Source organism: Manacus candei, unplaced genomic scaffold, assembly GCF_025592945.1.
Source record: "Manacus candei isolate 608988 ecotype Guabito, Panama unplaced genomic scaffold, ASM2559294v1 h1tg000174l, whole genome shotgun sequence".
Taxonomy (NCBI): domain Eukaryota; kingdom Metazoa; phylum Chordata; class Aves; order Passeriformes; family Pipridae; genus Manacus; species Manacus candei.
Genome location: NW_026138222.1, coordinates 46,754 through 73,139, shown reverse-complemented (window position 1 = coordinate 73,139; position 26,386 = coordinate 46,754). Strand labels below are relative to the sequence as shown.

Genomic DNA, 26,386 nt, shown 5'->3' with positions numbered 1-26,386 from the left:
GTCACCTGATGTTCCACACACCGTGTTCCCTGGGATGCTGCAGCACTGGCTGCTGAGCTCCTGGTGGGATGTGCTCCTTCTGTGTCGGCACATCCTGACTGCATCCTCTGGGATGTGCAAAAGCTGGAGGGCTGGGGCTGGGGCCCCGCTGCAGCACGTGCTGAGTGGAAAGTGCCAGTGCAGCCGTGGAATTCCTGCGGAAAATGCTGTCTCCTGCTTCATCTGCTGCTCCCTCAGGCGAGAGGAGCCTCAAGGTGACCGTGCCCAGCACGGCGTTGTCCTGTGCCACTGGGGCTGGGCTGGGATCTGCCCCTGCTGCCACCGGCATCTGTGAGGCTCCTGTGTCCCTGCGAGTCCCACTGCTCTGGAGCCGGACCCCGGTGCCTCCCCCGTGGCAGGGGTGGATTCCTGGAGGGAGGATTTGGGATGAAATCCACCCAATTTCTACTCCAGGCAAGGGGCTCCCGGCTCCTACAGCTGCTGGTGCATCCAGAGAGGAGGAAAACCTTTCCTTTCCTCCTTTGGGATCCTGGTAATCCAGGATAAGGATCCCTTGGAGATGCCCGTGACTCGGTGGGACCCCATTTTGGGGGATGCCCCCACACACACTTGTGGTGCTGCCTCTCCTCTGCTCATTCCTCATGGGATGGAGCATCCCGGACATCCTGAGCCTGTTGCAGGGTGTCTCCCATCCCCACAGCTGCAATTCCTGCTGTTCCTCATGGCTGGGAATGTCCTGGACACCCTGAGCCCTGTTGTAGGGTGTCCCCCATCCCCACAACTGCAATTCCTGCTGTTCCTCATGGCTGGGAATGTCCTGGACACCCTGAGCCCTGTTGCAGGGTGTCCCCCATCCTCACAGCTCCGGGTCCTGCCGCTCTGCCCCATGGAGAGGGGCTGGCAGAGGGAGCAGGGCCGGCAGCACGTGGCAGAAGGTTTGAATTAGGTCTGTTCTCTCCGTGATTAATCGGTGCCTTCGGGCTCGATGGAGATTGATGGTCACCGGAGGCTTGGGAGCCGTTCCCGGTGCCCTGGGGAGGAGACGGGAGCGGCAGCGCCGGCAGCAGCACCAATAGCGGGGCTGGGCTGCGTCCGCTCCGATGAGGGGGGCGGGGGATGGACACGGGATGAGACAGGAAAAGACAGCGGCTGGGATGGAACAGCCTTCCCTGCCGGCTGGGATGGAACAGCCTTCCCTGCCGGCTGCTCTCGGGGCTGCTCTGGGGAAGGGGAGGGAGGCTGAGGGGAGCTCGCTCCGTGCTGAACGTGGTTCCACGGCGAGGACGTTGAGGGTGGTGGTGGAGCAGAGGGTGGTGGTGGAGCAGAGCCTTTGTTGCCATGTGCCGGCCGCTGGGGCTGGGCTGGACCCAAAGCCCAGCTGTGCCCGGCCTTGCCGAGCCGGCTCTGGCTGTGCCGAGCCCCTGCACTACCAGGGAGCTCTGCAGGAGAGGCGGGAGCAGAGCTGTGGCAGAGCGGGAAGGACTCGGAGCAGCTGCCGTGGTTGTGTTTGGAAGGAGGAAGGTCGGAAGGGAGGAAGGTTGGAAGGTCGGAAGGTTGGAAGGTCGGTCTGCAGTCAGTGCCCCAGGGACAGTCCCCAGTCCCGAGGGAACGGTGTCGTTCCTGCAGTGCCAGTGGGTTCTGGGGCTGGGGGCACCTCTGGGTCCCCCTGCCCAGGGGTCACGGTGCCGGTGCCGTGTAGGGCCAGGGTGAGATTCCATATGCCTGGAAACAATGGAAATTGTGTTAAAATCAACAACCTCCAATGAAAGGCTCTGGCAGAGCCTGGTTTGATAATGAAGGCCAAGAGAAGCTGTGGCTGCCCCATCCCAGGAAGTGTCCAAGGCCAGGTTGGATGGGGCTCGGAGCCACCTTGGATGGTGGAAGGTGTCCCTGCCCATAGCAGGGGTGGCACTGGATGGGTTTTAAGTTCCCCATCCAGCCCTTGGCACTCCACTGTTGTCTCTGACCGTGCTGTCTGCCCCTCAGTGCCACTGAAAACCCTCCAGTGCTGCCGTGGACACCCAGCACTTGTCCCTCGAGTGGCTCAGGGACGTGGGGACGTGGGGACATGGGGTTGAGTGCCAACTGTGATCACACAGAAGGATTGGGAGCAGGAGAGGCTGGAGAGCAGGAGAGGCTGCAGAAGCTTCGTGCCCACTTCACGCTTCACTTCCAGAGCCAGCCCCTGCTCAGGCCCCCGGAGCCGCCGTGGGTGTCACCGGGAGCCCCTGGCCCCCATCCCGGTGCCCCGTCCCCGCAGTCTCAGGGCTGTCACTTCCCGTAGCTGCTCCTGTGTCATCCCCGTGCTGGCAGCAGCTCCGCCGGCTCCCGGGAGCCCGGGAAGGAGCTGTTGGAGCATCTCCGCCCCCGCGAGTGCCGGGACCTGCTCTGGGCTCCCCTGCGCTCCGCGGGCTTTGATGTGGAAAAGCCGGTCCCCGAACGCTACTGCTGCTCGTGCTGTGCGTGTTCCACCGGCTGCTGTTCCCTGGCACCGCCTCGCCGGCCCCTGGGATGGATCTCCGGGGTGTGCTTCCCACCCGGCACGTTCCCTGGCCAGCCGAGCGTGGCGGGTTCAGCCGAGGATGAACCGGGGGGTGACACCACTAATGAACCAGCTCACGTTCCCTCCTTCGGCTTCACGCTCCTGGGAGCAGGAGCCTGAGACTCCAAGGATTCCTGGGAGCTCCTCTTGCTCCGGATCGGATCCTTCCCCCAGCACTTGGCTCTGCCCCAGCATGAGCTGTGCAGCCCCTGACTGGGGCAGGTCCCCCACCCTGGTGTCCCTCGGGGTCTGCTGAGTCCCCAAACAGCCCCTGATTGGGGCAGGTCCCCCACCCTGGTGTCCCTCAGGAGTTGCTGAGTCCCCAAACAGCCCCTGATTGGGGCAGGTCCCCCACCCTGGTGTCCCTCAGGGGTTGCTGAGTCCCCAAACAGCCCCTGACTGGGGCAGGTCCCCCATCCTGGTGTCCCTGGGGGGCTGCTCTGTCCCCAAACAGCCCCTGATTGGGGCAGGTCCCCCGCCCTGGTGTCCCTGGGGGGCTGCTCTGTCCCCAAACAGTCCCTGACTGGGGCAGGTCCCCCACCCTGGTGTCCCTGGGGGGCTGCTCTGTCCCCGTCCCCGGTGCCGGCCCCGCTCCCGGCGCTGGCGGTGGCATCTGGCATCTCCCCCTCTCCTCTCTGCTCATTCCGCCGTGTCACTGGGAGTTGATTAGCTCTGCTAATTGCTTTACAAATAATGAGCTTCCCTAATTGCGCTGGCAGGGAGGAGGGGCTCTCCCCACCTGCCATCCCATGGTACTGCCAGGCTCTGGGTCCCCTTGGCTCCTATGGGGTCTCCTGACGAGTGTTGGCATCTGGGATTCTTGGAAGAACCCCCAAAATCCTGTGCCCAGGGAGCTGGGAGCTCTGGCTCATCCCTGGGGGGTCGGGCCGTTCCCCCCTGCTCTGTGAGCCCACGAGTGCTCCAGGACTGGGGGATGTTCCACCGGCTGCCTGTTCCCTGTCACCGCCTCACCGGCCTCCGGGATGGATCTCCAGGATGGATTCCCCTCCCGGCACATTGCCTGGCAGTCCAAGCATGGCAAGTTCAGCCAAGGATGAACCGTGGGATGGCACCACAAATGACCCGTCTCCCCTTCCCCCCTCTGCCTTCACGCTCCTGGGAGCAGGAGCCTGGGACCCCGAGGATTCCTGGGAGTCCTGCTTGTTCTGGAGGGGATCCTTCCCCCAGCACCTGGCTCTGCCCCAGCACGAGCTGAACGGGGCAGGTGCCCCCACTCTGGGGTCCCTCAGGGGCTGCTGAATCCCCAAACAGCCCCTGATTGGGGCAGGTCCCCCCTCCCGGGGTCCCTCAGGGGCTGCTGAGTCCTCGGGGAGCCCCTGAATTTGGAGCTCGTTTGCCATCCCCAGTCTCAGAGCGTTTCCAGCTGCTCCAGACGTGCCCGTGTCCATCCTCAGCCCGCGGGAAGGGGCTGGGGTGGGAGCAGGACCCCCGGATGGAGCACTGCGTGTTCCATCCCCCGTGGGATCCGGCACAGCGGATCCGAGCTGCTGCTTCCCTGGAAACAGACCTTGGTGAGCCCCCACCCGGGGTGGGGATGTTAATTTGATGGGAGAGCCGGAATCCTCTCGCCCTGTCGGGTGTTCAGAGCCACGTGGGGGTTGTTTCAGCAGGAGGGAGTTTCGGGGGGGCTCCGGCACCCGCCGCTCGCCGTCCCCCTTTTGAGACATTCCGACCTTCGTTTTAACCAAAAAGCTGATTTCTTGCCCCGGGTTCCCCAGCCTGTGAGAAAACCACACGTTCCCATCAAATTTGGGATTGAAATCCCTGTCTCCGTGCTCGGGGAGGGAGGTGAGAGGGTTCCCCCCTCCTGCAGCAGCTCTCTGAAGATGAAGCTCCGCACATTGACTTTCTCACTAATAGAACAACTTCCTCGCTGCACACCTTTAATTAAATGAGATCCTTGGTTTTAATTAATTTTTGAATGGCTGATGACTCTCTCCAGGAGCCGGGGAGAGCCGCGACCGGCATTTCATTGAGTCTTGGAATCCCAGAATGGGTTGGATTGGCCTGGAAGGGACCTTCAGAACCCTCCAGTCCCACCCCTGCCATGGACAGGGACACCTCCCACTAGCCCAGGTCGCTCCAAACCCCATCCAACCTGTCCTTGAATATTCCAGGTTTGGGGCAGCCACAGCTTCCAAGGTGGCTCAGAGGGCTGTTGCTTCAGTCGAGCTCTTGCCTTGAAAAATGGTTTAAACCCAGAGAAATCTTTCTCCGTGCCGGTAATTGCCGGTGTTTGCCGGTCGTGGAATTTCGTTAACATCCCGCTGTTCCATTGATTTCCAGCGTTTGTTTGCAGAACCTCCACCGTGTGTCCGAGCTCTTGAACGGCTTCCCAGAGCCGTCAGCCAGCGCTCCCCCCGCGCTGTGAAATATCGTTTTATGGGCCACCGGAGCGGGATTGAACGGGGCTGGCGGGGCGGGGCGGGGAGAGACGGATCGGGCACTTAAACGTTCCCATTATCCGCTCCTGGCACGGCCCGGGCTTGTGCTGAGAATTCCCCAAGGCTGGGCATTTTGCAGCAGCAGCAGCAGCAGCAGCAGCAGCACGGTGTGAGGGTTCAGCGCTGCCACCATGGCACACCCGGGGCTGGCGTGACCTTGGATCCTGGCACGGCACGGGGCTGGCGTTGTGTTGTGTGGGCCGGTGGTCTCTGTTTTGGGGTGCTCCTGTTTTTGGGGTGATCTCCTTTTGGTGCAGTTCCATCTGGCTGCAGACCCACAAGAGGCTCCGAGGCAGCTTTGGTGAGGACTCAGATCCTGCCCCTGCAGCGCATCCAGGACTGGCACGATGGGCCCGTGGATCCCAGCGTGGCACAGGAATGGCACTGGTGCTGGGGTGCCTGTGCTGGTGGTCCCTATTTTGGGGTGGTCCCATTTTTGGGTTGGGCTGCACACCCATGAGGTGCTCCAGTGCAGTTTTGGTGAGGGCTCAGCCCCCCCTCTGTGGCTCCTCCAGGACTTCACCTCTGGCACCGGAGCCCCCGGCACTGCCGGGTGGTGCCGAGGCCACCCAGGGCTTTGCCATCCCCCTTCCCACGCTCCGGCGGGATGGGATTAGGGATTTAACAACCCGTGCCAGACAGACTCTTAAATAAGCCATAAATTTGGAGTTCGTTAGTGAGGATTAATTAGTGTTTGCACAGGGCTTTGCCTCTCAGGGCAGCGCTCGGTGTCGCGGAGCTTCGCTGTGACCTTGGCGAGGGTGGGAATGTCTCGGCACCCAGATCCTGTCAGATCCCAGCGTGGCCAGTGCAGGGAAGGGCCCAGGAGTCACCCTGAGTTCAGGGACCGGGGATGCTCCGGGAGCCCGAGGGCAGGAACTGGCAATCCTGGGGGGGGGGGGGGGCTGGCAGTCAGGAAAGAGGGGTTGGCAATCTGGGAAGGGAGGCTGGCAGTCCGGGGAGGGGGGCTGGCAGTCTGGGAAAGGGGACTGGCAGTCTGGGAAGGGGGGCTGGTGTTGTGCTGCCCTGGGAAGGGGCAGAGTGGAGGCCGGTGGAGGCCGGGGATGCTGGGGCAGCTCTTCTGTGCTCATCTCTGCCAGCCCAGCTGAGCTCCTGCCGCTCCAGGGGCTGGAGCAGCACCTGGGATGTGCTTTGGGAGCTGGGGGGGGGCAGGGGGTGCCGAAGTGGGGAGCACCCGCGTGCCCAACGTGACAGGGCTGAGCCCATCCCGTGTCTCATCCTCTTGGCTTAATCCTCCACCTGCACACAGTGATTTTTCCATGGAATGACAGCAGCAGGTTCCGTGGCGCAGCGCTGGGCTGTGCAATGAGGAGTCACTCATCCCGCTGCCCCGGATCCCCTGGAACCAGGGTGGCTCCGTGTGGCAGCGGCACAGCCCCGGGGACAGCCCGGGGGGATGCCCCTGGTCCAGGGGGAGATGCTGTGGGAGGAGCAGGAAGCCCCCCCGGCACCCCCGCTGGGACCCCCGGCACTGCAGGGTTTATCATGTGGCTCGGCTCCAGCCCTGGCACGGGCCGGGAATTGTGCTGGCACTGCCTGAATAACGGAGTCACCTCCGTCCCCAGCGCCTCGCCGGGGAACAGCAGTGCCAGTGCCAGTGCCAGTGCCAGTGCCGGCCTTCCCGAGCCACGCCAGAGCTTCCTGCTGGCCACCCACCAGCCGTGCCATCCTCGTGTGCCCAGCCGGGGCTTGATCTTACTTAGGGCCAGGGAGAAGCTCCGTCCCTGCCGGCACAGCTGGCCCTGCAGCCTGGCTGCCCACCACAGCACAGCTGGCCCTGCAGCCTGGCTGCCCACCGCAGCACAACTGGCCCTGCAGCCTGGCTGCCCACCGCAGCTCTGTGCCGGCGCGCCCAGCCCGGCTCGGTGGGTGCCAGGAAGCTTTTCTGTGCCTCAGGTGGTCCCCGGCGAGTGTAAAAGCTCCTGCTTCCAGGGGAAATCCCGTCTCTGCCGGTCCCACATCCTGCCAGGATCGGGACCTGCCTGTGGAGGGGTTTCAGCCCTTGCACAGTGCAGGAGCCTCCTCTGGGATGGGGTGGGCGCCGGGTGTAGGTCCCTGGGGATCCCTGGTGGGATCCATCCCGTTCCATGGCTGGCACTGGCAGGGCCGTGGGGATGCAGGCGGAGGAGGGAACGTCTCCAAGGAGCAGCCTGGGAATGAACGGCGTCAAGGACAATAAACTCTATCAAAGCCTCATTCATTAGGGAGGAGCCGAGTGCCGGCGTCTTTATCCACTCACTCCCTCTCCCAGCAGACTCCACTCCTCCGTTTCCGACTGCTTTTGCCTGTTCTCCCTCTTTTCCATGTTTTCCTCCCCAACTTGGGGGCGTCTATGGGGGGCCATACCCAGGGCACCGTGCCAAGGGCCATCCTTCCCTGGCGTGGGCTGGGGAGCTCCCAGGGTTGGGTTGGGTCACCTTGGATTACCTTGGATCAGGTTGGGTTGGGTTGGTTTGTGTTGGAGTGGGTTGTGTTGGATTGAGTTGGGTTGACTTGGTTTGGGTTGTCTTGTGTGGTGTTGGGTTGTGTTGGGTTGAGTTGGTTTGGGTTGGTTTGGGGTGGGTTGAATTGGTTTGGGTTGGGGTGGGTTGGGTTGGTTCACGTTGGGTCGTGTTGTGTCACTGTGGGTCACATGGGGTTGTGTTGAGCTACATTGGGTTGAATCCCCGCTGCCGTTTCTGTTGGAAAACTCCCCTTTTTTCTCAGCCTTTGCAGGGATTTGATCTCCATCAGACACCCCTGAGCAGGGGCTGGGGGTTTATCCCCCCTGGCCACCCCCACCCCAAATTCCCCATCATCCCTTCTCCTTCTGGAGCTGCCACTTGGAGCAGCCCGACCTGGCACCACCAGGCTGCTGGCACGTCCTCCTGGGGACATTTGGGTTATCCCAGGATCCCCCTCTGGAGTTGGGGAGCCCAACCCGGGGTGTGGGAGCCCAACCCGGGGTGGGCACCTCCGGGAGAGGGTGGGGGGAGCGATGCTGATCACAGGGGCCTTCCGGGGGGCTCCTCTGATCTCCCCCCTCTCTGCCCCCCTGCAGGACAAGAACCGGAAGCTGAGGCCCCTCTATGACATTCCCTACATGTTCGAGGCCCGGGAATTCCTGCGCAAGAAGCTCATCGGGAAGAAGGTATGGAGGGAGGGGATGAGGGAGGGGATGAGGGGACAAGAGGAAAGGGGACGAGGCCGGTGGTGACTCCAGGGGTCCTCTCAAGGGTCCAGGACCCGCCGGTGCTGGTGCTGCTGGTTTTGTGGGAATCCGTATGGACAACCCCGGGGCCCTTCACAGGGAATTCCGGGGTGCACCCGAATCTGGAGCACCCTTTGTAGGGTTGTGATCCCCCTTTCCCAGGAATACCTCGTTGCTTCTCCCTTTGTTTCCCCGGCCTATTTTTCCGGGCTGGTTTAGCTCACTTCGGGAATGAGGCATGGATTAACCACCGGAGCGCGCGCTCCGGATGCAATTTCCCAGTGCTCATAAAACGGTCAAATAAAATCAATTCCCTCCCTGGCGAGGCCGTCGCTGCTGCTCGGCCAGGGCTCCTTCGGTGCCTAATTGCATCTTTCCAGCTCGGAGCCCCGCCTGGGCTTTCCAAAAAAATGCAGGAGGAGGAAAAGAGCAGCTTGTGAGACCTTTTCCGTGGGAAATCCGGTGCTTCTCGGAGTTGAAAGAGGGTGTGGGGCTGTTGGTGGGATTTGTGGTGGGAGCACTGGAGTCTGGACTGGAATGTCAGGTGGTTCTGGAGGGTCCTGGCACCTTGGTGTGCTCCCAGTCTGAGCCACCCCAGCGTTACTGGTGCCAGTTTTCCTCTGTCCACCGTCCCTGTGCTGTGTTGGAACAGGATTTGCTGTCCCCAGCTCTGTCACTGTCCCTGTCCCCAGAGTGGCTGCTGGGGGGCCAGTGACCCCCCAAAACAGCAGCACTGAGCCCGGGAGTCCTTCAGCCTCGCCTTCTCTCAGCTCCCTGCCAGCACTAATCCTGGGGCAGAATCCCGCTTTTCCCACCCCAGTCCCACCCTGGCAGGGAGCTGCCAATGCCAGAGCACTGGCTGCTGGCAGGGAGATCCAGTGGGTGGGCCTGGGATCCCTGGGAGCTCTGCCTATGGCACAGCTCCAGCACTTGGGGCCTTTGGAGGGTCACCTGGGGAGTCCTGGGATTCCAGGGAGCTCTGGGATTCCAGGGAGTCCTGGGATTCTGGGGAGCCCAGCCTACCCTGCATCCCTGGCTGTTCTGGGAAGCCCTGAGATTCCTGGGGGATTTGCCTGCCCTGGGTTCCTGCCCCAGTCCAGGGAACTGATGGTATCCCCTGGGTCTGCAGTAGAAATAATCCCCTGCCATTGTTTCCCGAAATAATTCCCTCTGGAGGAAGCGCCAAGGGGAGGATGAGGTGTTATATCCCTGTTGTGGCTGCAGTGTCCCCTTCTCCTTCTGTTTGTGCTGGGAGAAGAGCTGGGATGTGGGAACCCACCTCTGTATTCCCCGTCCCTGGGAAGAGATGGAGTGTAGCACATCTTCCCTCTCGCCCTTTCATCCGAGCAGAGGGAGGTTTCCAGGCTGGGATTTTCATGGCACCCAAAGAGCAGATTGGGGGTTTTTGGCTCTCGTGCCGGAGCCTCTCCTGGCTCCACCACGTCCTTCCCAGTGCTCTGGAATTTGCCCGGTGGCGCGGGATGACCCGGAGGCCGCGGCCCCCCCGCAGCACCCGCTGGCGCTGGGCTGCAATGGATTTGTGGAATAAATCTGTGGAGCGTGGCGGGAAGGGCCGGATCCTGCCCACATCGATCGCTCTCCGCCGGGCAGCGGCTCCCGATAATTGCTGTGGTGCAGGAGATGGATCGGGGCTCTTCCCTAATTAACTGGGGGATTAATGGTTCGTGTGGAGGGAGCCGGCACCGGAGAGCTCCGGGATAAATGGCCCCTGTGCATGGAAGTGATGCTGCCCTGTCCCTGTGAGCTGCTCTGTGTCCTCTCCCTGTGTCCCATCCCTGTGTCCCATCCCTGTGTCCCATCCCTGTGTCCTCTCCCTGTGTCTCCTCCCTGTGTCCCATCCCTGTGTCCCATCCCTGTGTCCTCTCCCTGTGTCCCATCCCTGTGCCCCATTCCTGTGTCCCATCCCTGTGCCCCATTCCTGTGTCCTCTCCTTGTGTCCCATCCCTGTGTCCCATCCCTGTGTCCCATCCCTGTGCCCCATCCCTGTGCCCCATCCCCATGCCCCATCCCCATGCCCGTGTTCCATCCCACGCCCCATCCTTGTGTCACATCCCCATTTCCCATCCCTCTCCCTTCCCTCTCGGGAAGGCTGTTTCCAACTGGGAATGCCGCTCATCCGCAGTGCCACGAGCCCGGAACCAGCTCTGGCAGACCTGGAAAGCAGCAGCCGGGGGTTTCCTGGCAGTTTTCCCGTGCATCCACCTGTGTCTGTTCCCCTCCGAGGTGCCAGGATGCTTCCTGGGATGCTTCCAGGAATGCTCCTTTTGGGGTTACCAATAGCAGCACTCTCAGTGCCAGCCCTGCGAGAGCTCAGACCTGGGAAAAGCCAAGGGATGCGTTGGACCGGGGAAAACATTCCCGGAGGAACAGGGAAGACTTTGGCTGATTTTTGGAATGATGGACAATTTTTTCCTGCGTGTTCCCGGAGCTTGGGAGCTCTGGGAGAGCCTGGCACGGCATGGCCGCTCCAGAGGGGTTTTTGGGAAGATCCCACTTTCTGGTGCGGCCGGGGATGGGGACAGAGGGGATTCATCCCCGGGGAAGCTGCGCCGTGCCGGGATCCGGGATCCTGTGCCTTGGAATGTGCCGGGGCCGGGATCCTGTGCCTTGGAATGTGCCGGGGCCGGGATCCTGTGCCTTGGAATGTGCCGGGGCCGGGATCCTGTGCCTTGGAACGTGCCGGGGCCGGGATCCTGTGCCTTGGAATGTGCCGGGGCCGGGATCCTGTGCCTTGGAATGTGCCGGGGCCGGGGTGGCTTTGCAGGGCTCCGGCTCTGGAGCGTCACGGGAACGGGCTGCGTCATCCGCCGCTTCCACGGGTGGAACTGGGGAGGATTTGGCTGTTGGGGAGGATTTGGCTGCCCGGAGCCCGACTGGGAGAGATGTTTTCCCGCCTGTGCTGTGCTGGGAATAAGCGGCGTGTGCGGCTGCAGCGGAGCAGGGGGGGAGCTGCAGTGGGCTGGGCTGGCTCCCTGACAGCAGGGGAGGGGGAAGAGGCAAATGGGATCATTCCCGGTGTAATGATCCGAAATTCAGGGATATTTCCTCTCCCTGCACCTCTCTCCCTCCTTCCGACGCTTCCCAGCCCGGCACTTCCAGGGTTCCCCCGCCCCAGCGAGGTCGATCCTGCCCCGGGGCTCAGCTCGGGGGGCTCCGTGGCCCCTCCGGCTGCTCCTGGGGCCGGAGGCGGGAGGGGTCTCGGAGCTCCGGGATCCGCCGGCTCCGCTCCCGGCGATGCTGGAGGCGCGGGGGGCTCCGGGGGCTGTGCTGGAGCATCCCCGTACCACAGCCCGGCCTTTTCCAGGGGGATGACGGGAGGATGCAGAGCTGCAGGGGGTTAGGAGAGCTCGGTGGGGCCGGCTCCTGCTTGCCATTCCCAGGAAACCCCCCTCCCTGCAGCAGGATGTGTGGGGAGCCTGGGATGAGACTCGGGAGGGAATTTGCTGCTCCGGAGGGAAAACGTGTCCCCGGATCTGCCCCCTCGAGGGTCCTGCTGCCCCCACTGTGCCTCCTGCATCCTCTCATCCCACCGGGATTCGTGTCACATTCCCAGTGAGGTTTTCCCATCGTGTGTTCCCCAGACTCCTGATCCCCACCCGTGTTCCCAACCTGGCCACCCCAAAGCAGGTCTCTGGGAGCCTCTTCCCGGCCTCGGAGGCAGACAGGGGGCACCCACCCTCCCCTAACCCCCCGGCCCCCCCGTTCCTGCACCCGGCACGAGCTGCCAGGGAGGTAAAAATACTGCCTGGAGCGGGTGCCGGCGCCGGGCCGGGAGAGCCGCGGGCGTTCGGGTATTTATAGCCCGGCAGGTCTGGGCTGCCACCCACCCCCCATCTGCGCCCACCCGGCCCCCCCCCCGGCCCACCCCGGGCCCCCCCGTGTCCCCGCGGCCCTTCCAAGCCCCCGGGACAGGTGGGAATACCGAGGGATGTCACTGACACGTCCCAGAGCCCCCCCTGCCCCAGCCCAGGGCACCAAAGGTGGGACTGCCCCCCCTGTGCCCCCCGGGCCGGTCCCTCCCAGGGGGATGAGCCCCCCCCTTCCAGTCCTTCCCTGGAGGAGGGTGCACCCCAACCCCAACCCCTGTCCCCCATCCAACGGGGTCACATCCACCTCTGCTGTGGGGTGCCGAGGCTGGAGCAGGGATCCATCCCCCCAGCCCAAACTGGGACTGAACTGGGACAGCACACCACGGGCTGGGGGGCACTGGGGGGCTCTAGGGGTGTCCCCACCTCCTTGGGACCAGCTGGGGACAATGTGGGGACCACGTGCTGGGAACCACCTCCTTGGGAATCTGATGCCGGGGACACCGTGGTGGGGGCCACATCCTGGGGGTTCTGGGGACCCCAGCGAGGGGCTGGCGGATCTGGGGGAGCCCCAGTGATTCCAGGGAACCCCATTCTGGGCTGGTGAGTCTGGGGGAGCTTCAGGATTCCAGGGACCCCGGTGGGGGCTGGCTGGTCCTGGGGAGCCCCAGGATTGCAGGGACTGTGATGCTGGGGGCTGGTCCCAGGGAGCCCCAGGATTCCAGGGACTGTGATGCTGAGGGTTGGTCCTGAGGAGCCCCAGGATTGCAGGGACTGTGATCCTGGGCTGGCTGGTCCTGGGGAGCCCCAGGATTGTAGGGACTGTGATGCTGGGGGCTGGTCCTGGGGAGCCCCAGGATTGTAGGGACTGTGATGCTGGGGGCTGGTCCTGGGGAGCCCCAGGATTGTAGGGACTGTGATGCTGGGGGCTGGTCCCGGGGAGCCCCAGGGTTCCAGGCCCCCGAGTGTGGGCTGGGGTGCCGGGGCCGGGCGGGTGACATTGAGCGCGGTGGCTGCACGGAGGCTGCACAAAGCCAGGGCTCCCTGTCGTGCTGCTCTTCCCGGGGCTGGATGTGCTCCTGGGAGCGGAGCTGGCGGAGTGATTTAATCCACACTGACTGCAGCTGACCTTGGAAACCCGCCCAGGCACGGCCGGCACCGACAGGGCTGCACCGGGGGAGTGGGGCCCGGGGGCTTCAGGGGTGCAGGGGGGACCCACCCCGGTCCCGGCCACCCCCTCCTGCCCTCCCGGCCCCTCCGTGGCCACATCGCCCTCAGCACCCGGGAATTCTTTGCTTTATGTCCCCCCGTGCCAGAGCTGTGAGACTGGGGGGTGATGGTGACAGTGACGGTGGCACGTCTGGTGTTGGATGGACCCGGCTCTGTGGTTGGGTGGTCCTGGGTGTTGTCTCTGCACCCCCAGCTCCTTTTACAGCTTTCCAGCCGCTTCCCCAAGCCTGGAGTGTTCCATGGGGTTGGTGTGACCCAAGGGTGGGACATGGCACCTCGTGGAATCATGGAATGGTTTGGGTGGGAAGGGATCCTCAAGGTCGTACAGTCCCACCCCTGCCATGGGCAGGGACGCCTTCCACCAGCCCAGGTTGCTCCAAGCCCCGTCCAACCTACCCTTGGACACTTCCAGGGATCCAGGGGCAGCCACATTTTCCCTGGGCTGCCTGTCCCAGTGCTCCACTTGGCCTTGTTGAACCTCATCCCACTGATCTCGTCCCACGGATCCGGCCTGTCCAGATGTGTCTGTGGAGCCCTCCTGCCCCCAGGCACATCCAGCACAAACCAACCCTGGGCAGTGGAATGAACAGGACATGACACATGACATGGCACATCCCTGCTGTGGGCTGAGGGCTGACCCCATCCCTTCCCCATCCCCATCCCATCCCATCCCATCCTCATCCCATCCCCATGCCATACCATCCCCATCCCCATCCCCATCCCAATCCCTCCTTGCTCCTCCCGTCCCGGTGACACTCCAGGATCCCCCCCAAGCCGTAGGATCCCCCGTCCCCCCGTCTCCCCGTCCCCTCTCCGCCCCTCTGCCCCTCCCGAGCCAGGTGTTTCCCGTGCCAGCCCTCCTGAGCCAGACACCGCCAGGGCCCCGGAGCAGCTGAATTCCCAACCTGCCTCTCGGAGTAATCGGCGTCTCTTTTTCCCCTCCAGTGGTTCTGACACGAGCTTTGCTGCGAGGAATCGCTTTAACCGCTCCCCTTAATTGGCTCTTTCCTGCCGGAGCCCCCTCTCCGTCGCGGAAAAGCCTCGGCTCCGGCGCCCTGCCAGCGCTCCGACCTTCTCTGCATCTTTATGCTCCTTTAATAAGTGATTTTTGGGATGAGCCGAGGCTTTGAAGGGGGTTAGGGACGCTCCTGCCTCGCCTGTCTGGCTCCCTTTGGCTCAAGCTGGCGGAGCGAGCGCCGGCCGTGCGGAACGGGCACGGTGCCGTGCCTGGAAAAAAATCCATAGTGCCCAAACCCAGCCCCGGGGCAGGAGGCAGCACCAGGATGTCCCCAGGGATCGCTGGGTCACCCCTGGGTCACCCCTGGGTCACCTCATGTCCCCTGACCAAGGCAGCCTCAGCCTCCTCCCGCTGACCAGGGAGGATGGAGCTTCCCTGGGGAGGCAGAGCTGTGGGATTGGGGGGGATGGGCATGGAAATGGTGCCAGCGGATGTGGGATGTGATGCTGGGAGCTGCTGAGGGGGTGATGGCCAGGAGGTGCTGGAGGTGATGCCTGGAGAAGGGAAGGCTCTAGGGAGACCTTCCAGTGCCTAAAGGGGCTCCAAGAGAGCTGGAGAGGGACTGGGGACAAGGGATGGAGGGACAGGACACAGGGAATGGCTTCCCAGTGCCAGAGGGCAGGGAGAGATGGGATATTGGGAAGGAATTGCTGACTGGGAGGGTGGGCAGGCCCTGGCCCAGGTTGCCCAGAGAAGCTGTGGCTGCCCCTGGATCCCTGGAAGTGTCCAAGGCCAGGTTGGATGGAGCTTGGAGCAACTTGGAATGATGGAAGGTGTCCCTGCCCATGGCAGGGGTGGCACTGGATGGGCTGTAAGGTCTCTTCCCACCCAAACCATTCCATGATTCCATGATCCCTGCACCCCCAGCTCATCCCAAGCCCCAGCACAGCAGGATCTGCCCCCCAGAGAGGTCCCCAGGACCTGCTGTTCCCTCCTGTCCCTGGCTGGGGACACTGGAGCGGTGGCAGTGCTTGTCCCGAGCCCTCCACGGGGACACCGGGCAGTGCCAGTGCCTGTGCCAGGATCCCAGGCAGGGCTTGTCCTCCCTGCAGGTTTAATGTCCCTGGAAGCTCCATCAGTCCCAGCAGCCACCGGCAAACAGCTCCGTTCCCTGGGCAGGGGGAGGATGAGGGGCTGGCTGACTGATTCCAGGGAATTGAACACAGGGGGGATGAGGGGCTGGCTGGCTGATTCCAGGGAATTTGGGCACAGGGGAATGATGGGCTGGCTGGCTGATTCCAGGGAATTTGGGCACAGGGGAATGATGGGCTGGCTGGCTGATTCCAGGGAATTTGGGCACAGGGGGGATGAGGGGCTGGTTGGCTGATTCCAGGGAATTTGGGCACGGGGGGATGAGAGGCTGGTTGGCTGATTCCATGGGGTTTGGGCACGAGGGGATGAGGGGCTGGCTGGCTGATTCCAGGGAATTTGGGCACAGGGGGATGATGGGCTGGCTGGCTGATTCCAGGGAATTTGGGCACAGGGGGATGATGGGCTGGCTGGCTGATTCCAGGGGGTTTGGGCACGGGGGGAAGGGGTGATCCGGCCTCCCTGACGTGTCCCTGTTTCCAGGTGAACGTGTCCGTGGATTACATCCGCCCTGCCAGCAGTGCCACCGAGACCGTGCCCGCCTTCTCGGAGCGCACCTGTGCCACCGTGTCCATCGGCGGGATGTGAGTGCAGCCCTGCCATTCCCACCCGGCATTCCCACCCTGCATTCCCACCCTGCATTCCCACCCCGTACTCCCCCCTGGCACTCCTCGGGGCGTTGTGGGGTCAGAGGTGACCGTGGGGATGGAGGGTGGCTCGTCCCTGCCCTGCTCCCCACCTGGCTGGGGACAAGCACCCCCTGCCTGCACCCCAGCCTCAGGATTCTGTGGGATACGGTGGGATGCTGCTGCCTGGCACCCCCCAGACCTGCCCCTGCCCCGACTCCAGTGGTTTTGGGGGTGCTGGGATGAGGCACCATTCCAGCTGCCTCCGGGGTGGCTTCGGAGGAGCCATCTCTGCTGTGTATCCCGGGATGTCTGTGCTTCCCAAGGGACATCACCTCCCTGATTTCCCTCCTCTGTGAGAAGGTTCAGGAGTGTGGGGTGTTCAGGAATGTGGGGTGTTCAGGAATGTGGGGTGTTCAGGAATGTGGGGTGTTCAGGAATGTGGGGTGTTCAGGAGTGTGGGGTGTTCAGGAATGTGGGGTGTTCGGGAATGTGGAGTGTTCTGGAGCAGCCCTCCCTTGTCCATAATTTTTGGCTTTCACCCCCTCAGGACTGGGGGTGCCAGGTGCCTCTGGCATATCCCTATGGAGCAGCCATGGCTCCAGCCCATCCTATGGAGCAGCCATGGCTCCAGCCCATCCCTATGGAGCAACTGTAGCTCCAGTCCATCCCTATGGAGCAGCTGTGGCTCCAGCCCATCCCTATGGAGCAGCCGTGGCTCCAGCCCATCCCTGTGGAGCAGCCATGGCTCCAGCCCATCCCTATGGAGCAACCATGGCTCCAACCCATCCCTATGGAGCAGCCGTGGCTCCAGCCCATCCCTATGGAGCAGCCGTGGCTCCAGCCCATCCCTCCGGAGCGGCCGTGGCTCCGCTGGCAGCGGCTCTGGAGCTGCGTAGGGAGGATTTGTCATAGGCCCTTGGCTTGCTTTCCTGGGTTTTTTTCCCGGTAGCAGCTATTTTGGAAAGCGCCCAAAGCGCTGCAGCGCTGCCTTTTCCTTCCTTATTCCAGGGGCTGCGAGAGCTGCAATTCCCTTCCCTTAATCCAGGGCCTGGAAAAGCTGCACCTTCCCTAGTCCAAGGGCTGGGAGGGCTGCAATTCCCTTCCCTAACCCAAAGCCTGGCAGAGATGTGTTTTCCTGCCCCCGATCCGAAGGCTGGGAGAGCGGGCCCTGGCCTCCCAGCAGCTGTGGTGCTGCACCCTGGGATGCTCCCGGCAGCGCCTGTGCCATTCCCGGTGTCTGGTGCTGCATCCCGGGATGCCGGGGGTGGAACAGAGCGGGGTCTGTGTCCCCAGGCCCGTGCCAGGCTGGGATGGAGCAGGGAATAAAGCCTGGCTTGTCCGCCTGGAGTGTCCGCCCGGCATCTGGGCTGGGCTGAGCCTGCTCGGAATTCCGGGCACGGCAGTGGCTCTGGGGTGGGAGCCAGGGCAGGAGCTGCAGCCCCTGCTCCCAGCTCCAGGCTCCAGGAACTGGGGGGGCTGCAACACAGACCTGCCTTCTCCTGCCCTATCCCTGCCTGGATCCTCATCCATATCCCTGCCTGGATCCTCATCCATATCCCTGCCTGGATCCTTGTCCATATCCCTGCCTGGATCCTTGTCCATATCCCTGCCTGGATCCTCATCCATATCCCTGCCTGGATCCTCATCCATATCCCTGCCTGGATCCTCATCCATATCCCTGCCTGGATCCTTGTCCATATCCCTGCCTGGATTCTCATCCATATTCCTGCCTGGATCCTCATCCATATCCCTGCCTGGATCCTTGTCCATATCCCTGCCTGGATCCTCATCCATATTCCTGCCTGGATCCTTGTCCATATCCCTGCCCACATCCCTGCCTGGATCCCTGCCCAGATTTCTGTCTGTATCCCTGCCCATTTCCCTGTCTGTATCCCTACCTGTATCCCTTCTGGATCCCTGCCTGGATTCTTCCCTGGATCCCTGCCCATATTCCTGCCTACATCCCTGCCTGGATCCCTGTCTGGATCCCTGCCCATGTTCCTGCCTCGTTCCTATCCATATTCCTATCCTATCCATGTTCCTATCCATATCCCTGCCTGTATCCCTACCTGCATCCCTGTCTGTATTCCTGCTGTATCCCTGCTGATATTCCTGCCTGGATCCCTGACTGTATTCCTGCTGGATCCCTGTATCCCGCCATCCCACTTCTCCTTTCCATCTCCTCGATGTTTCTGGCCTGATCCCCGCCCCGGGAATGCTCCGGCTCTCCCATCCCTGCCCATCTCGCTGGGCTGGGTCAGTGCTTCCCAAACTCCCGGCCCTGCATTCCCGGGGCTCTGCTGAGGGCAGGAGTGGGCTCAGAGCCGGGATGTCGGGACAGGGAAATGGTTCCATGGCCAGCGGGGCCAGGGGAGGGGGGAGCAGCTGCTGGGACAGCATCCCCAGGATTCCACAGCATTCCATAGCATCCCGAAGATTTCACAGCATTCCACAGCATCCTGCAGCATCCCACAGCATTCCATAGCATCCTGCAGCACCCCACAGCATTCCACAGCATCCCCGGAATTCCACAGCATTCCATAGCATCCTGCAGCATCCCACAGCATTCCACAGCATCCCCAGAATTCCACAGCATTCCATAGCATCCCTCAGCATCCCACAGAATCCCGCAGCTTCCCACAGCTCTGCGTTGAAGCTGCTGCGATGCAAATCCCACAAATCCTTGGGAGGAAAAGCTCCTAAAAATCATTAAACCCAAATTTCAGGAATGCCCTGCACTCTAATTCCTGGTGTAATTCCAGGAAGGATCGGGCAGATTCCTCCCCTGGGGCAGCAGGGCCGGATGCTGCAGTTTGGGGCTGATTTGGCCCAAACAGGGAATTTTGGGAAGGGAGTGGGTTTGGCACTGCAGATCCTGATCCCAATCCATGCTGGGCACTGGCAGAGGCTGCGGTGTGGGAATTCCAACGCCCCTCCGGAACTTCCTGTGAGATTTTGGGTGGAAAAACTGGGAAATGAGTTCTGGGAGAAGCTTCAAAATTGCCATTTTTCACTTTGATTGGAATCTTTTGGCCCAAGGAGATTTTTCCCACCATATTCCCGGTCTTTGATCTGGGATTGATGGGGGATCCACCTTCCCTCTGCCCAATGGCTCTGGCTCCACTTCCAGAGAATGGGGGGATGCATCCCACTCCCTGGGCCCAGATGAGGGGCAGAGAGCAGGGGGGGGGATATGGAATTCCCGGGCTGGAATTCCTTCTTTAAGCTGTTATCCCTGTTTCCCTCTTCCTCGCCCTCCTTCCAGCAGTGGGAAGGGGTCTGGCTCCATCCCAGTGCTCCCAGAACACCTCCCAGGGCACCAGGATAAGTCTCTGTGGGAATTCTGAGCCTTAAAAGCTCTAAGCCTGGGAAGAATTCAGGGTTTTCCCAGGATTTCCAGCTTGGGGAGGGTGTTTTGGTACTTGGAAGCAGCAGAATTTTGTGTGTGGGAATGCTGGGAATGCTGGGACATCTCCAGAGCATCCAGGCTCTCCGGTGGCCCAGGGAGGGGGACAGGGGGACACTTCCCTATCTCCTTTCCAGGATGCAGCTGGCATAGGGAGTGGGATGTGATTGGGATGGGAAGTGGGAATGCAGTTGGAATGGGGGTGGGAATACAGTTGGAATAGAGAGTGGGAATACAGCTGGAATGGGGAGTGGGAATACAGCTGGAATGGGGAGTGGGAATGCAGCTGGAATGGAGAGTGGGAATGCAACTGGAATGGGGAGTGGGAATGCAGCTGGAATGGGGAGTGGGAATGCAGCTGGAATGGGGAGTGGGATACAGCTGGAATGGGGAGTGGGAATGCAGCTGGAATGGGGAGAGGGATACAGCTGGAATGGGGAGTGGGAATACAGCTGGAATAGAGAGTGGGAATGCAGCTGGAATGGGGAGAGGGATACAGCTGGAATGGAGAGTGGGATACAGCTGGAATGGGGAGTGGGAATGCAGTTGGAATGGGGAGAGGGATACAGCTGGAATGGGGAGTGGGAATACAGCTGGAATAGAGAGTGGGAATGCAGCTGGAATGGGGAGTGGGAATGCAACTGGAATGGGGAGAGGGAATGCAGCTGGAATGGAGAGTGGGATACAGCTGGAATGGGGAGTGTCAGGGGCCCCTGGGCCACCAGGGCCACCAGCCCTCCCCCCCAGCCTCCTGCTCATTCCCAGAGCAGCCGGAGGTGCCCGTTCCCAGTTCCCAGTGCTCGGCATTCCCGGCGCTGCCGCAGCTGCTCCCGCCGCAGCCGTTCCCTGCCTCACCAATCCCGAATTTTTTGATTCCTCCCCCTGCTCTGAGACCTATTTTTGGCTCCCGGTGATGGATTTGCCCTTCCCCCTCTGCCCGGGGTTCGGGAATGGAAGTGCACAAACATTATCCGCGGTTTTTGGGATACGGGGGGAATTAGCGGGCGGGGAATTGGGGAATTAGGGATGCACCCGGCAAAGGAAGATTTATGGATCTGCTGAAAGCAGTGGAGTGGGATGGAGCCCCCCCAGCCTCACACGTGGCCCCTCCTCAGCCCCCCAAACTGGTGCCCCCCCCCCCCCACTCCAGGGAAAAAACTGACTGGATTGGGAAATGGAGGAGGAGTTCCCATGGCCTGGGGGTGTCACCCCACTGGGTTTGGGGTGATGGGGGGGTTTAGGGGGGTTTGGGGGTTTTGGGGTGTGTTGGGGGGGGAGTTGGTGATGGTGCTGCCCCCTCCCCCCAGCTGGCGCTCACCCCCCTCTCCCTTAAAAAAACCATGGGATTAGGGAATCAGGGAGGACCATGGCCTGGGGACACTGAGCCTGCTGGGCTTTGGGGTGGGGGGGTTGGGGTGGTGTCAGGGTTCTGGGGCGAGGTGAAGTTTTTGGGGTGGCATCAGGCTTTTTGGGTGGGCAGGTTTGGGGTGGCATCAGGGTTTTTGGGATGCTCCTGGGAGACCCCCCCACCATGTTGGGGACCCCCCGGGGCCCTCCCGTCGTGCCCAGTTCCTGGGACACGTCTCTGCAGGTCCCTTCCCTTGGCAGTGCTGTGGAGTGGTTTGGGATGGGGTGGGGTGGGGTGGGATGGGATGGGATGGGATGGGATGGGGTGGGATGGGATGGGGGGAGTCTCCAGAGCCGGGGTGGGGTCCGGGGCTGGCAGTGCCCCCCCGAGCGGTGCTGAGCCCCCACCCTGTGCCCCACAGCAACATCGCCGAGGCGCTGGTGAGCAAAGGCCTGGCCACGGTGCTGCGGTACCGGCAGGACGACGACCAGCGCTCGGCCCACTACGACGAGCTGCTGGCGGCCGAGGCACGGTGAGTGGGCAGGGCTGCTCCCTGTCCCCTGGCAGGGCTGCTCCCTGTCCCCTGGCACAGCTGCTCCCTGTCCCCTGGCACAGCTGCTCCCTGTCCCCTGGCACAGCTGCTCCCGGGGGGCACAACTGCTCCCTGTCCCCCCCGGCGTGTCCCCCCGTCCCCTCCCAGCCGTGTCCCTGTCCGCCTGTCTGTCCCCAGCCCTTCCTGGCCCAGGTGTTCCAGGTGTTCCAGGTGTTCTCAGCTCCCTGTGGAGTGATCCCACTGCTCAACCCCATCATGTCCTGGTGCCCCCCCATCTCCGTGGGGATCGCTGTTCCCGACCCTCGCTGCTCCACAGGGACGATCCCGGTGCTGGGAGCCCCCCACATCCACACGTGTCCCCGTGTCCCTGTCCCTCAACCCGTCCTCCTGGATGGCACACAGGAATGCCAATGGATGCCCTTCCCTCTCCGGCTCGGCTGGATCCGGCGGCTCCGGAGGTGGCACCGGCACAGCCGAGCCCAGCGGGATGTGGGATCTCAGCTGCTCTTTGGCAGCAGATCCCGGCACGATGCCGAGAGCCGGGAGGAGCAGCTTGGAGGGGGCTGAGGCGCGTTCCCGGGCGAGACTCTGGCTGCTGAGGGAAAGGGCGGATCCATCCGGATAAACGGGCTCTCCCGCTCCCGTTCCCCGGCTCCGTGTCCGCGGGGTGGGCGGCCGGCAGATTGCTGGGAGGCTCATTCCTGGGATGTGCCTTTTGGGAGGCCTGGCAGGAAATCAGCATCCCGGAGCGCTGCGGGGTGGGCGAGGTTCCAGTCAGGCACTGGGATGCCCGGGCTGGGATGTGGCACGTGGAGCCTGGGGCAGCACTCCAGGTGCTGGGGGGCAGATCCTGGGTGTGCCCACCATGGGGGTGCTGGATGTTCCCGCTCACTCCCGGTGAGTGGCTTGTCCATGCCGGAATCCCTGGCACATCCCGACTCCATGGTTATGCTGGCACTGGGCAGAAGAGCCAGCGGCTCCAGGGTGATGCCAGGGATGGAGAGAATGGGAGATTTGGGGTGAGATCTGCAAGGCCCAGATCTCCCAGTGGAGGGGGGCTCGGAGCAGTTGGGGTGATCCGTTCGACATTCCCGCTCTTCAGCAGAGCCCGGAGTCACATCCCAGACTGCCCTGCCTGTGCCTGTGCCATGGGCTCCTCCAGCCTCCCGGCACAATCCGGCCTTTCCCAGCCTCCCATGCCAAACCCTGTGGCAGGAGATCCAGGTCTGGCATCAGGTCCAGGACTGGCAACAAGTCCAGGTCTGGCATTGGGTCCAGGCCCAGCACCGGCTCCACCATCCCACTGGGTTTTCCAATCCCTTCAGTGCCCTCCAGGTATTCCCTCCTTCAGCCTCCTCACTGCCTCCGTGTTATCCCGGGAAGACCTTGTTCCCATGATGGGACTATCCAGCTGCAGTGCCCGGGCCCTCCCGGTGGGCACAGGGATGACTCCAGCCCTTCCCACCGCAGCAGGTGCTGACTCCCGGTGCTCCCTGTTTTCCAGGGCTATCAAGAACGGGAAGGGGCTGCACAGCAAGAAGGAGGTGCCGATTCACCGGGTGGCCGACATCTCCGGGGTAAGGAGGTGCAGGAATTCTGCTGGCACCGCTCTGCCAGGGGAGCTGGGATAAAATGGGAGAAAACCCACCCCGAGCCTTTGATTTTGGGAACTGCTGGGTTTTTCCCCCTTTCTTCCTTGGATAAATAAACTGGGAGTTGCCCCATGGAGCTTCGTGGCCTGGGAAGCGGGTGCTCGGAGCCAAGACCGGAATGCTGGTGGGGATTGGGGATCCCCCAGCTCTGCTGAGGGAATATGGGGACCCTGGCACCCCCCCAGCAGCCCTGAGAGCTCGTTAAGTTTTCCTTAATGAATATTAATAAGGAATTATACAGAGCCATTTGCTACTGGGATGTCGTGGGGGGATCCTGGGAAAGGGGAGTCCCGGGATGCTCCGTTAGGGATGGTGTGGGATCCATCCTGCCCGTGCCAAGCAGCCACTCCCGTGGGGTGCTCTGGGCCGTGTCCTGGGGTGCAGAGCCCATCCCAACTGGGAAAACTCGGATCCGTGCCCACGCCCTGCATCCCGGCTGGCACAGGGCACTGCGGAGCCCCCGCTGCTCCCACCCACTGCGATGCCGGAGGGTCCCCCCGCTCCGAGGGAGTCCCCCCGCTCCGAGGGAGTCCCCCCGCTCCGAGGGAGTGCCACATTCCCGGGCTGAGCCCCTTTCCCCCCGCAGGACACGCAGAAGGCGAAGCAGTTCCTGCCGTTCCTGCAGCGCGCCGGCCGCTCCGAGGCCGTGGTGGAGTACGTGTTCAGCGGCTCCCGCCTCAAGCTCTTCCTGCCCAAGGAGACCTGTCTCATCACATTCCTGCTCGCAGGTGGGCCCCCGGGAACACCGGGAACACCGGGAACACCGGCACTGCCGGGAGCGCCGGGATCCGCGGGACACCCCCGGTTATAGCGCCGGAGCTGCCCACGGGCTGCACTGGGACAGGGGGAGTCGAGCTCGGAGTTGGGAAGGATGTTCTCCCAAAAAACTCAGGAGCAGGTGGGGAACCCCAAACCAGGGAGCAGGTGGGAAACCCCAGATCTGGGAGAAGGTGGGAAACTCCAGGATGGGAATGGGGATGCGGATGAGGAAGAACATGAGGAGGATGAGGATGGTGATAGGGATTGGGATAAGGATGGGGATGAGGACAAGGATGGGATGAAGATGGGATGAGAATGAGGACAAGGACAAGGATGAGGTTTAGGGTGAGGATGAAGATGAGGATCAGAATGAGAAGGGGGATGAGGATGGGGATGAGGATTGAGAATGAGGATGGAATGAGAATGGGGAGGAGGATAAGCATCCCAAATCCCAGGCATTTCCGCGTGCTGCCTCCCCAGCAGGCGGGGGGTGACCGGGATGGGGGTTCCCGTTGCCGGTGTGAGCTCCGTGAGCTCCTTGATCCTCCAGATCCCTGGCTGGGGGGTGGGGGGCGGCTCATCCCTGGCTCCCGTTTCCATGGCAATAACCGGGTTTGCCGGATGACCCTGAGCAGGGATCGTTCACAACTCGGTTATGAAAAATTCAGTCGGTGCTTAAAGGGATCGGATCCGGGGATCAAACACTGGGAAAGGCGGAGCGGCCACTCCCACTGAGGGAATGCTGATCCCGGGGGAGCAGGGATGGAATGGGGAGTCTTTGCCCAGCCCTTCGTCCCCAGACCTGGGGACTGTGTCCTGTCCCTGTTCCCCTCGGATAACTGGGAGGGGGTTTGGGAAGGGGGAGGCTCCGTGCCTGCTCCCAGGGATGCTCCCAGTCCAACCAGTGACCTGGGATGGCCAGGAATGATGCTCCCAGTCAGAAAGTAATTTGGGGTGACCCGGGATGGTGCCACGGGATCCCCCTCTCCCCCCAACCCCTCCCATCCCGGAGCCTTTTCCCATTGCATCCAACCTGTGCTCCAGATGTCAGCAGATCCCAGACCACCCCAGATGTGGCCAGCCCAGCCAGGGACCCCCAGTCCCAACGTCCCCTCCAGGGCCCAAACACTGGGAGCAATGAGGACATTCCATCCCTGGATCCAGCTGGAGCGTGAGCGTTCCCAGCCCTATCCCAAGCTGACTCCTGCCATGTGGAGCGTGTCCTAAACCTGTCCTTCTCCGTGTGCTCTTGCCTATAAATATCCTGGAGTCTGATTTTATCCATTGTCAAAGCCAGTGGGAAATGCTGGGAAAACGCAGCTCCCCCTTCCCAGCCACGGAGACATGGGAATTGTCAGGAGTGATGAACCTCCCACGTGCTTGGGAGGAGGAACTGGGACCGACTGAAATCTTTCTGGATTCCAGAGGTTGGCTCCACTCTGGAATCCCAGTGCCCACCACGGTGCCCCTGGGATCTGTAGGGGTTGGGATGGGGGGCTGGCACCTCTCTGGAGTCCCAGTGCCCACGGGATCCATAGGGAATGGGGTGGGGGGCTGGCACCTCTCCGGTGCCGCAGTCCCTGCTCCTTGGGGGGTCGTTATTCCATGAGATTCCCTGCTCCACAGGGGTCCCTGTTCCATGGTTCTCCTCTTTGGATCTCCATGATCCTGCTCCATGGAGATCCCTGCTCCCCCCTGCTCTGTTCCAGCAGGGATTAATCCCCCAGATAATTCCATCCCCTAAACCCCCAGCGGCAGTGACAGCATCCAGCGGCCACGATCCCAGCAGGACCTTCCGGCTTTGTTTTCCCTGGTTTTGATTGGTTCTCTCCCCGGTGCCATTCCCAACCCTCCTCTGCCAAGCCAGGAATAGGATAAATATCCGCCTTTTATCAACGCCTGCCTTTTTTATGGATATCAAATGCAAATGAGCACCATAAAGAGGAGCCAAGTCCCTTAAAATGTGACTCCAGGGATGCTCCCGAGGGAGCTCATCCCGGCTTTCCAGCTAAAATAGATCCGTCGGAGCACTATAAATATGTGCAAATAGAGGAGCTACTTTAATCCCAAATTCCTCTCTCCTGGCAAAACTCTGGAGCCTGACGCCTTCCCGGGGTGGGGGCTGGGAGCGGCAGAATTCCCGAGGGATGAGGGGGAATGTTGGGGTGCGGGGCCACCTGGCTCCGGGGTGTCCCGAAATTCCCCAAGGGGGCACTGGAGCTGTGGAACTGTGAGGTGGGGATGGGAATCCCGAGTTTTTCCATGTGGGCGTTCCCTCCATGGGGCTGGTCCAGCGCTGTGTCCGCGGCCCCACTCCCGCAGTTCCCGGGTGTGCCCTCCCTCCTGCTCACCCCCATTGCTCCCAAAATCCATAAATCCCCTGGGAGATCGATCCCTGCCATTCTACCCCGGCACAGCCAGTCCTCGCCCGGAGCCATCCCGTATCCCTGCGCTCTTCCAGGCACAGCAAGCTGGGAGAAGCTGTTTAAATCCCAGGAATTTGGGCTGGAAAGGTTCCTGCTCCAAGAGAGCTTCCCTAGGGAGATTTATTTTCTGTATTCCCACTGATGGCCAGGGAGGCCCAGCCCCTCCCAGCATCCCAGGGCAGGATCCTGCAGGCTGTTGTGGGATACTTGGGAATGCTGTGGGATACCTGG

The 26,386-nt window shown here is 62.3% G+C and overlaps 1 protein-coding gene across 1 annotated transcript in view; it reads left to right on the top strand.

Annotated features, from left to right (window-relative positions):
- Positions 1-26,386, top strand: part of SND1 (staphylococcal nuclease and tudor domain containing 1) — an 81,453-nt gene that overhangs the window by 33,916 nt on the left and 21,151 nt on the right. The window contains 5 exon segments of the mRNA XM_051773646.1: positions 8,069-8,158; positions 15,866-15,966; positions 21,187-21,297; positions 22,823-22,895; positions 23,557-23,698. Of these exon segments, the coding sequence (XP_051629606.1) occupies positions 8,069-8,158; positions 15,866-15,966; positions 21,187-21,297; positions 22,823-22,895; positions 23,557-23,698 (517 nt within the window).